At 43.8% G+C, this 11,673-nt stretch overlaps 1 protein-coding gene across 2 annotated transcripts; it reads right to left on the reverse strand.

Moving 5' to 3' along the window:
* Positions 1-354: 354 nt before the first annotated feature.
* zgc:101731 (SNARE_SNAP25N and SNARE_SNAP23C domain-containing protein) lies at positions 355-11,673 on the reverse strand. Of its 2 annotated transcripts, none has more exons than XM_068730027.1 (8): positions 11,583-11,673; positions 6,640-6,823; positions 5,216-5,257; positions 4,465-4,513; positions 2,945-3,056; positions 2,427-2,573; positions 2,061-2,205; positions 355-1,468 (listed from the first exon to the last, which is right to left on the reverse strand). In XM_068730027.1, the coding sequence occupies exons 2-8, from the start codon at positions 6,709-6,711 to the stop codon at positions 1,403-1,405; spliced, it is 633 nt and encodes a 210-aa protein (XP_068586128.1). In that variant the 5' UTR covers positions 6,712-6,823; positions 11,583-11,673; the 3' UTR covers positions 355-1,402. The 2 variants fall into 2 exon arrangements, with proteins under 2 accessions (XP_068586128.1, XP_068586056.1); XM_068729955.1 differs by lacking the exon at positions 2,945-3,056 and adding an exon at positions 3,774-3,891.

Raw genomic sequence — 11,673 nt, forward strand, 5'->3', positions numbered from 1 at the left:
TGAGAAACTGATGATCAAACAATTCCCCCCAAACACCCCCTACTCTTAACCCAATACATTAGACCACAGCCAGGGCCTGTTTTTAAGCTCAACTTTTCATTTTAGCATGTCATCACTATGCATGCTCTGTAGCTGCGCCATTGAACGTAGTGGTCTTAAACCAGCTGTGTGACAAGCATGGGGGGCTGCATAGGCCAACAAAGGTCATCAGCTTCATTGTACTAGCATATTAATAATAACCACACCATTAAACACCAACCATAGTATTCCAACATTAGGCCCGGCCACACTTCAATGTAGGTCAAGACCAACAGTGATACCTCCACATCCACAGCAGCAAATGAAACACTGTGAGCCCGTGGAAATGGCTTTAATGAAAAACACACACAAGCACAGAATAGAAGTGTTTCACTCTCAGACAATGCTGTGATTCACACGAGGTCTTGATGGTGTCAGCAACAACAAAAAAAACCTTGGTGAGCTCAGATTCCTTTTCAAGCGATTAGATCAAGATTATAAAGACACCACCGAGTCACCGTCATTTCACCACCATTTTATATCAACGTGGAGAAGAGAGAAGATGGAGAGGCCAGGGAGAAGAGCAGGTTCCACGTTCGTCCGCTTGGTGTCGCCAGAGATCTTCCTCTGGGGACGAATACGTGTTTCTTTCCTCTGGGCAATACCCAGCAGCGCCTGCAGAGGGCGCCATCACGCACGTGTTTCACCCTCGATGGAGCGTTTTAGAGTAGAGAGAGGAGAGGGATTACACAGAGGGGGCGCGGGGGGGGTATTTTTTTCTTTTTAGGAAATTTGGACATATACCCTGCACACATGACTTATTAGAGCTTTTTTCCCCCTTTTTTAAATGATCTGCCTGGTAGAAGTTAAATGCCCGCACCGGCCCAACGGAGACGGTCTTCGCAGGGTTGTTTTCCACATGTTCACCTTTAGTGGAATGACTTCTTGATTCTGCTCTCTGCTGCTGCTGTTGGTGGTGGTGGTGGTGGTGGTGCCGCTGCAGTGACTACGTTTCCCCTACAGGCATCATTAAAGCTTCCTATGATACATCTCTCTGCCGAGTGGCCGCAGAGGCCACCTTAAGGGGGGGAAACACAGAGTGTGAAAATGCAAGTGACCAAGGCCTTGCCGTGAAACAGTTATAATAATCCGATGACACGTAAAAGGATTATGTCACATCAGTATCACACACCCCGTCACGACGAGAGTAAATCAGAATTTACTCATAGGAATACCCCAGCAATAATGTCAACACTACTTAAAAAGCACCTATGTAAAGCAGAGAATAATAGCTGCCACACTTTGTGTAAAGCACGCAGAAGCATAGGCTAATTGCAAGTAGGGTGAGTTAGTAGAAAAAGAGTGAAATAAAAGAGCGCTCCTTCTATCGTTTGATGAGGTTGTTGGCTTTCTGGTTGGCGGCGTCGATGCGGGACACGTTGAGAAGAGCCTGCAGAGAGACAAACGAAGAAACAGGAAGTGTAAACGAGTGACGGAACCGCCGGAGATCTCAAATTTCAAGTTGGCTTTATTGCAATGGCCAGTCAGCTAAAGTCTAAAGAACAGCAGACACCTTTGAATGTACGTTATATTTAGAATATACAGTACATCACCGTTTTACCTCGCCGTAAAACAGCATTTTCGGGGCTAAAACTTACTTCGACCAAAATTTGAATGTTTAGATTTGAATACATAAGGAACAACAGACTGATATGACGAATCCTTAAACAAATAAAACTAAGGAAGCTTCCCTTTACTGGTATTTGTAGGCACTTTGTAGTCAGCGATGTGCAGGTTAGCTGATATGGGGACGCCCTGCAGACCTGCACAGGCAAGCATGATTCTGCTTTACGTTTTCTCAATTATTTCTGTTTGTAAAAGTCGTTGTCTCGGCGGTGATTCTCATCTGATTGGGTTCTATATTTGTTTTATAACATCCTGTCTGCAAACGGACATTTTAAGTGAGAAGAATCGTCCGATTGGTCATTCGTTTGCTGACACTTTTGTGAAACTTGCTGAGTGTCGTGACGCGGCAGCGGTACCTGTTGCTGTATGCGCTTGAGCTGGACGTTCTGCGTGTCGATCTCGTTGCCCATGTCCAGGGCCATGCTCTTCATATTCCCGATGATGCTGCCGACGTGAGACAGGTTCTCCTCCATCTCGTCCTCCCGGGCGTCGTTAGTCACCCTGAGATAAAGCAGAGTAAAGAATGTGTGTGTGTGTGTGTGTGTGTTTGTGATTACGTCCTGTGTTTGGCAGCTGCCCGTATGACTGATGACTGCTGGTATTACATTACATTACACAGCTGCCTCTCCCAACACAACAGACAAGCAGCCTACAATAACAGTTCATTAAATGCTCTCTCTCTCTCTCTCTCTCTCTCTCTCTCTCTCTCTCTCTCTCTCTACCTCCGTATGTGTCCTCCGCTCATGATCATTTGCTCCCTCTCATCAACGACTCGAGACGACGGCGGCTGATTGGACACAACGCCGTCCTGACCGGATCCTCTGCCCCAAACTGCCTTGTACGCCCCGCTCTCCTCAAAGGCCTTCATTCTGACAGAGAGAGAGAGAGAGAGAGAGAGAGAGAGAGAGAGAGAGAGAGAGAGAATGTCGTTTTATCGTCCACTTGTTAAATGTGACGCACAAGAACCACACTGCACCCACACCGGCCTTACAGCTGCACTACAGACTTTATTATTTTATAGGAACGCAAACTTTAGTGGAAAAGTGTCTGTTAGGTCATGCGTGCATGGAACCTCTCCAGTGTGGGTACAGCAGTGGTCCGTTTGTATACAGTAGAGATGACAAACCGGTTGTAAGATGATATCCAAACAGCTGAAAATCAATATAGCAAAGCAAGCGGGCAACAAAAGGAAGCTAAAGCAGGAATAAAGGGTGTGGTGGAAAAATCTGACACCACCTACTTATCACAGGAGCAGAGGCCACAGCACTTGCCCAGGTCAGTCAGGTTTTTCTCTGCCTCCTTCATATCAGAGTTGATCTGATCCAAGCCCTCCTCTATACGCTCCAACTGCTCTATGAGAGGAGAGGGAGGAGGGCGAAGAGGAGGATGGAGGGGATGAGAGGAAGAACAAAAGGTGGACACGGAGAAGGAACGGGAGGACGAGCGGGGGAAGGAAGACAGATGGGGTGGAGTGGAGGAGGGAGGTGAAAGTGGAAGAGGAAGTGGCAGGAGAGGAGAAGGAGGAGAGGTGGGTGGATGGAGATGATGGGGAGAAGAAATAGCAAGGAAAGAGGTAAGCGAAAAGAGAAGGAGGGAGGAGATGGTGGAGGTAAATCACCCACTGTTTCCTGAAAGCCCCGCGGCTGAACTTAAAAAACCAAACGGCTACCAGCGACTGAACATGAGACGCCCACAACTAAAAAAAACAAAGAAATCCACTGACAAATCATAAAGAGCATCACTCCACACAAACAAGGCCGCAGTGCGTGTCGATGTGCCGGCTGTTTGCACCCTGACCTCAGGGCCCAGTTCCATCATGGTTTATAACCCACATGAAAAGCAGTGTATCATGTTTATAGAGATTGTTCATGTTTTCTTAAAATAGTAATTTAGTGCTTGTATGAAATAATCATGTGTATGAATGTATGGATGGATGGGTGGATGTAAATTCAACAAACAGTGGTGTTCTTATTGTAGCACCAGATTCTCAATATAAAAACCCTTATTCAAGCTAATGTAATGGAACTGGGCACCAGTATGAGGTGCGGTTCCCGGAAACCAAGACCTACTTCCTGATTGGCCAGATACACAGACCACAGCACTGGGCCATGTCTGTCAGGTTCTTCTCGGCCTCTCTCATGTCCCTGTTGACGGAGTCCATGCCTTCCTCAATACGCTCCAACTGCTCTGTGAGGAACGGGAGTTTGACGGCACTGGGTTTAGTGGTCGAGACAACAGTAGAGACGGCCGGCAAGCTGTGGACGCTTTCGACCGACTGACCCGATTGGTCAGGGACGTGTTCAGACCGACATGTTCGGACCGTGAGGACAATCTCCAGACATGAAAGCTCCTATTTGAGATGTCCTCGAGTGTTCACGGGTTTCATACACGACAACTAACTAAAAGGTCTTCGACCGGAGAGACGTCGAGAAGCTAACTCGTCCGTCTGGCAATAATGAATCTGCAAATTCACTATTGCATGACGTCGCAGCTCGATAACAGCACGTGTTAAACCTTTGTAAAACCAGAACTGAAATGCGTGTGAGAACAGGACAACTTTGAAGTTGCTTCCCGTCTTTGTGCTCACAGAACTACTGAAACACAATCAAGCTGGCAGAGATGAAAGTATTATTGATCTCTTACATTTCAAGCAATACTGAAATATCAGAGCAAAGCTGTCCTTCATGGTAAACGCAGAGAACACAGTGAACAAGACTAAACAAAGGAGAATTCAAAGAGGGACCAAACAGAACTGATTACCTCCTTGTTCGTCCAGCATAACCACAGCTCTGATCCCAGCATCTTTACTCTGCAGGAAGGAGCACATACAACCATGTGAATATAGAACACACATTACTACGGAGCTGTTGTGGTCCAGGATTTCTCCTTCTCCAGGCAGCCGTGGGCTTCTATCTGTGACAATCAGCTGGCAGACACTTGTAGATAGATTATATACGATTGTCATGCGGCGATGCCGTCTGTCTCAGATGTTCAAGCGTCCTTGAACGCAAATTAAACACTTCAGGTCATCAATGTTATAAATTGTCGATCTGCAGCAAGTTGAAAGTGACTACCAGACAACATGAAGAGCAGTCAGGTGATTCTCTTTCAAGGTGTCTGGGGTTACTGTACGTGTACGTCTCACCAGGATGTAGTCTTTCCTATTGTGCCAAAGCCCAAAATAGCTTCCCGGCAGCCTAAACTCAATCACAGCCCAGCATCTGTCTTGTTTAAAGACGTCTCTGGGTGTTTCCTCTTGTGGAAACAACAGTGGCGCCGCTATCGCACATAATGAGGATGAACTTCATGATGAGGTTCTCTCTCTCTGGCTCTCTGGCTCTCTGTCTGTCTTTATGACTTTTAATCGCTGCAGGCCTCGCTAGTTATGTGTTTACTAGGGCTGGGCAAGTTAACGCGTTATTATACTAATAACAATGTGATTAAGCATTGTTACTAGTTGCCCAGCACTAGTATTGACATATATAAAACATATGTGTGTGTGTGTATGTACCTCCTCAACCAGCTGCATCATCCGCCTGGTGCTCTCCAGGGACTGAAAGACACAAAACAACATCAAACATCAAACTTCAGCTTGTATGAAAAAATGAAATCAACAATAATAAATTCACTATGAATGGATGTTCTGTTGGGTTTAAATTGAGCAATTTTTCCAATTAAAATCCTCTGGAACTTATCAAGCTTTTTTTAAAAAAAAAGAAAAATGAATTCCATTTTTCTCATAATTTATATCAAAACACATTTATTTTTTCAGCAAATAACTGACCTATGAAGTGTAAAGTATTTTGTTTACTTAGAGCATACCATTCCCAAACATTTTCTGAAGGAGATACACACATATATATATATATATATATATATATATATATATATATATATATATATATATATATATATATATGTGTATATATATGTGTGTATATATTATATCAACTGCTGCTTTGACCTAAACCTCAAGAAAGTCAACACACAGCAGAACTGTGATTACACTGTACTCTCACACATGGAAAATTCCTCTCCAGTCTTTCCGCCCCTTGGTGTGTGTGTGTGTGTGTGTGTGCGTGCGTGTGTGTGTGTGTGTGTGTGTGTGTGTGTACTGTGTAAATATCATATTAATCCCGGGGGTCTTCCCCACTGAGGGGATGACGAGGTGACAAATGGCTTTGACCTGCAGTAACCTTTAAACCCTGTGGTGTGTGTGAGTGTTTAGCACCCCCCCCCCACCCCCCCACCCCCCACCACCACCCCACCCCACACACACACACACACACACACACACACACACACACACACACTGAGTGTATAAGCTCAGCTATGCTTGATGCCTCCACTGGGAGACCAGTTGTCTCTATGGCAACCAGGTGAGCCAGGTGTCTTACAGGGACACTCCCCTCAGACAGAGCAGTGTTCTCTGCCGCTCACAGCAGGTTGCGAGACATCAGTAATGAAATATGGATTAAATATGGAACTGAACACGCAACAACCAGACATGTTGATGCTGAAAAGTAAACATACCCATCTACGCTTTAGCCGGCAATGTTTTGGTCAAATCTTTTTAAGAAGCCGTCCTAAAATCACAAGATGCACCAGTTTGGTTTGGCATTAAGAATTACTGTAATTGTAAACTGTAATTTGAAGGGTTTGCTGGTGGGAAAAGACAAAGCTCCAGAATGAGCTTAATCCACCAGCAGGATGCCAACAAAACAGAGAAGAAGCTGCGTTTTGATGATGAACGCTGTGGCTTTGGTCAAACACAATTGCAATTTAAGAGTCTATTACAATCATTACGTTATCTGACACCTTCATATTCTAAATGGGGAAATCCATCTTGCAAAAGTGGGTTTTCAATATTTATTAAAGCAATTATTTAAAATGGAGGGAAGCCTTGGATGTTCTACAAAAGTGTCCGTTCCTCACCTCATCCGTGACCTGATTGGCTCTCCTCTGCAGCTCCTGCTGCTCGGTCAGTATGGGCGGGTCTGACGCCATGTTGGCTGGCCGTCCGTCCGTCCGTACGTCCGTGTGTGTGTGTGTGTGTGTGTGTGTGTGTGTTCAGTCCCAGGTGACCAGATTAGGCTGCAGCATCAGGTGGTTTTGGCAGCTGGAGAGCAGAGTGACACCATGATTATTTATAATGACTGTCAACAGATTCGACCAGAGAGACGAGCTGACAGACCGACGAAGTTCTCATCTACATAAAAACACTTCATTTAGATTGACTTTACTGCTGCTTTGTGAGTGTACATATTAAAAACAAACAATAAGACAACAAAAACTTCCCATTTCCATTTGAAAGCCTATAGATTGTTCTCCTGTATCGTGGCACCGTATTACTGGAGGGATTACAATGGGAACTTAAGGAAAAAAAGCTTGAAATATGGGATAAAAAATGAATTTGTGACTCAGCTATTACATCTTAAAAATGAGAATGAACACTATTTAGCACTCGTGAAAGTATCTCATTTTCCTGGACACATTTACAGTTCACAGTCTGGTTGATGAAGAGTTATTAGCTGCACATGTGGCCACCAAACCTATACAGTATAAAATCTGTCCTCTCTAAATAGAAGATCAGACGTCCCCACAATGTGAGTGTGAAACCAGGTGTTGGGTCCTCACAGCGTCATAAAAACAGGCCCCCCCTGCCTACTGCAGCTCCTCCGCACACCCACTTTTCTTTTCAGATATTGTGTTATCAGACTGGAGCATCATAATTAGGCCTAACCACTAATCACCACCTGCTGCAATAAAGAAGAGGAAGGAGGGGCAGCGGAGGAGGAGAGAAAAGAAGAAAGACTCTTGATGCTCTTTGGTGCAAACTGGCATCACACAAAAACCAGAGGAGAGATTGTAACTAAAAAACATATGGATTGTAATGCCACTGATGAATCGTTTGGTCTAAAAAATGTACAAAGCAATGAGACGTGTCACTTAGCAGATCTCATGCCCAAAGGTATTCAATGCATGTCATTACATTTGATGCAACCAGAACATGTTTGGTGTTTTTCTGGCTGACGGTTTAACTAATCACTTAATCAAAGTGTTTAAACACTAAGACTTTCCTTCTGCCCAAAAACACTCAAGTGCATTCCACACGGTCCAGGTCTTTGATCTCTACTTCTCTTTATATAAATGAAGCAATTTACTTAAGTTAGTTCACAAGTTCCGGGTGTGATAAGTGTAAAAGTTTACTTGAATGTATCTAATAATCAGTCTGGATACAACGCGCCTGCTTTCTAGGAACAAACATTCAAATTGACCTTTGTCCTTCTGGAGACTTTTTGCATGTTTGTGACTCACAACAGCAACAGTGGAGAAATACAGCAATACGCAATCACCAGGACTGAGTGTAACAGGCTCAGACAACAGCTTCTCTTTAACGAGCTGGGTCCGCTTAGCCTCTCGACTCGCTCCGTTTAAGTTTTTTCCGGCACTGTGTCTGCCACTTTCCGCAGCTTGTTCTCAGACGTTTATGACGCCACACTGAGCTGCAGCAGAAGTTGTAATGTTTCTGCACGTCAGCATGAGCATCTGACCAATGAGATGACGGCTGTCTTTGAAGGAGTTCCTCTTCCAAAACCGTACATTAAAGTCACTCCTCCATGCTGTCTGGCAGCAGAGCACAGAGTCAACAGTCAGAGCGCTCGAGCTGTTTGAGAGGCAGCCGGCAGTAAACAATGAAGCCTTCCTGCCACCTGCTGCACGCTGTGACGCCACCTGAACGCCACGCACCGCTAACACAGCGCCTGCTGCTCATCATGTAGAGAACCTTACTGCTCATCATGTGAAGAGAACCTTACTGCTCATCATGTAGAGAACCTTACTACTCATCATGTAGAGAACCTTACTGCTCATCATGTGTAGAGAACCTTACTGCTCATCATGTGTAGAGAACCTTACTGCTCATCACGTGTAGAGAACCTTACTGCTCATCATGTAGAGAACCTTAATGCTCATCATGTGTAGAGAACCTTACTGCTCATCACGTGTAGAGAACCTTACTGCTCATCATGTGTAGAGAACCTTACTGCTCATCACGTGTAGAGAACCTTACTGCTCATCATGTGTAGAGAACCTTACTGCTCATCATGTAGAGAACCTTACTGCTCATCATGTGTAGAGAACCTTACTGCTCATCATGTAGAGAACCTTACTGCTCATCATGTAGAGAACCTTAATGCTCATCATGTGTAGAGAACCTTACTGCTCATCATGTAGAGAACCTTACTGCTCATCACGTGTAGAGAACCTTACTGCTCATCATGTAGAGAACCTTAATGCTCATCATGTGTAGAGAACCTTACTGCTCATCACGTGTAGAGAACCTTACTGCTCATCATGTGTAGAGAACCTTACTGCTCATCACGTGTAGAGAACCTTACTGCTCATCATGTGTAGAGAACCTTACTGCTCATCATGTAGAGAACCTTACTGCTCATCATGTGTAGAGAACCTTACTGCTCATCATGTAGAGAACCTTACTGCTCATCATGTAGAGAACCTTAATGCTCATCATGTGTAGAGAACCTTAATGCTCATCATGTGTAGAGAACCTTACTGCTCATCATGTAGAGAACCTTAATGCTCATCACGTGAAGAGAACCTTACTGCTCATCATGTGTAGAGAACCTTACTGCTCATCATGTAGAGAACCTTACTGCTCATCATGTAGAGAACCTTACTGCTCATCATGTGTAGAGAACCTTACTGCTCATCATGTGAAGAGAACCTTACTGCTCATCGTGTGTAGAGAACCTTACTGCTCATCATCTGTAGGGAACCTTACTGCTCATCATGTGAAGAGAACCTTACTGCTCATCATGTGTAGAGAACCTTACTGCTCATCATGTGTAGAGAACCTTACTGCTCATCACGTGTAGAGAACCTTACTGCTCATCATGTGTAGAGAACCTTACTGCTCATCATGTGAAGAGAACCTTACTGCTCATCGTGTGTAGAGAACCTTACTGCTCATCGTGTGTAGAGAACCTTACTGCTCATCATCTGTAGAGAACCTTACTGCTCATCATGTGAAGAGAACCTTACTGCTCATCGTGTGTAGAGAACCTTACTGCTCATCATGTAGAGAACCTTACTGCTCATCATCTGTAGAGAACCTTACTGCTCATCATGTGAAGAGAACCTTAATGCTCATCGTGTGTAGAGAACCTTACTGCTCATCATGTGAAGAGAACCTTAATGCTCATCGTGTGTAGAGAACCTTACTGCTCATCACGTGTAGAGAACCTTACTGCTCATCACGTGTAGAGAACCTTACTGCTCATCATGTGTAGAGAACCTTACTGCTCATCACGTGTAGAGAACCTTACTGCTCATCACGTGTAGAGAACCTTACTGCTCATCATGTGTAGAGAACCTTACTGCTCATCATGTGAAGAGAACCTTACTGCTCATCATGTGTAGAGAACCTTACTGCTCATCATCTGTAGAGAACCTTACTGCTCATCATCTGTAGAGAACCTTACTGCTCATCATGTGAAGAGAACCTTACTGCTCATCGTGTGTAGAGAACCTTACTGCTCATCATGTAGAGAACCTTACTGCTCATCATGTAGAGAACCTTACTGCTCATCATCTGTAGAGAACCTTACTGCTCATCATGTGAAGAGAACCTTAATGCTCATCGTGTGTAGAGAACCTTACTGCTCATCATGTGAAGAGAACCTTACTGCTCATCATGTAGAGAACCTTAATGCTCATCGTGTGTAGAGAACCTTACTGCTCATCATCTGTAGAGAACCTTACTGCTCATCATGTGAAGAGAACCTTACTGCTCATCGTGTGTAGAGAACCTTACTGCTCATCATCTGTAGAGAACCTTACTGCTCATCACATAAAATCATACATAAACTAGAATATGGCTTTAGCATATTTCTAATAAATTGCACTGTATGCACATTAATCATGACTAGATTGTTGCATCTTAAGACTTATGGGTTTACTTATTACATTTGCATCATAATCTTTTAAGTGGAGGCTTAGACCATGAACAGAAATCACATTGGTAATTTCTTCCTGCTTTATCTTTACTTACTCATAATCAGCATCATACTAATTTAATTAGGCGCTATTACGCCATGCACTGCATAACTATTATTATTATAAATCAAATGTAAGAGCAGCAGAAACAGTAAATGTTTGACAGCAAATTCATGTTCTATAGCACACGGGTCTTCTGGTTTAGACATGTTCTTGCAGTGTAAGTGGTTGAAACTACACATACTAATGTTTATGAACCACAATTTAATCAAATATCTGCATTTTTTTGACAATTGATTGACATTCAGAGGGAATTACATTGCAAGTAACGTAATATGAAACGTGCAGATGTACCGCATTAACGGAAGAGAAACGATGATGCTCGACGGTAGTGGATGAGCGATGCATCAGGTGGAATTGATCTTTAAAAAGAAAGAAAAGCTGATTCTTTAAAAGTCAGTGAGACAGATCAGCTCCTCTGCTATCAACTCATCACTGCTGTTTACACGGAGTGACCTGTGGATTTACATCACACTATTTGATCATTAATTTATGCTGATTGGTTAATTAACTAATCCAGTTTGCCTTTGCTTTGCGTGACAGTAAGTATTCAAATGAAATCGTTCAGTTCAAATCCTCAAACTATATTTCAACAGCTCGCTGCGTCTTTTTAATGTCCACTCCACTATCGAGGACGCTTTTTTATCGAACCACCAACTTGCATTGAGTTGAAGTGAACTGAATCGACAGCAGACTAGACACTTTAACGATATCTATATATCTATAGATCTATATATATATATATCTATATATATGCATGTGGTCTGCGCTACGGACACGGACCCAGCCAGCCCTCCTACCGTGCACAGGCTCTTCCTCGGATTCTCTCGTGAGTTGGGGTCCAGTTCGTCCGGATTGAAAGCTCCGCAGAAACCTGTTGCTGCTCCTGTT

The sequence above is a fragment of the Cebidichthys violaceus genome, unplaced genomic scaffold (assembly GCF_023349555.1).
Source record: "Cebidichthys violaceus isolate CVI_PGR_0920_01 unplaced genomic scaffold, fCebVio1.0.p SCAF_1, whole genome shotgun sequence".
NCBI lineage: Eukaryota > Metazoa > Chordata > Actinopteri > Perciformes > Stichaeidae > Cebidichthys > Cebidichthys violaceus.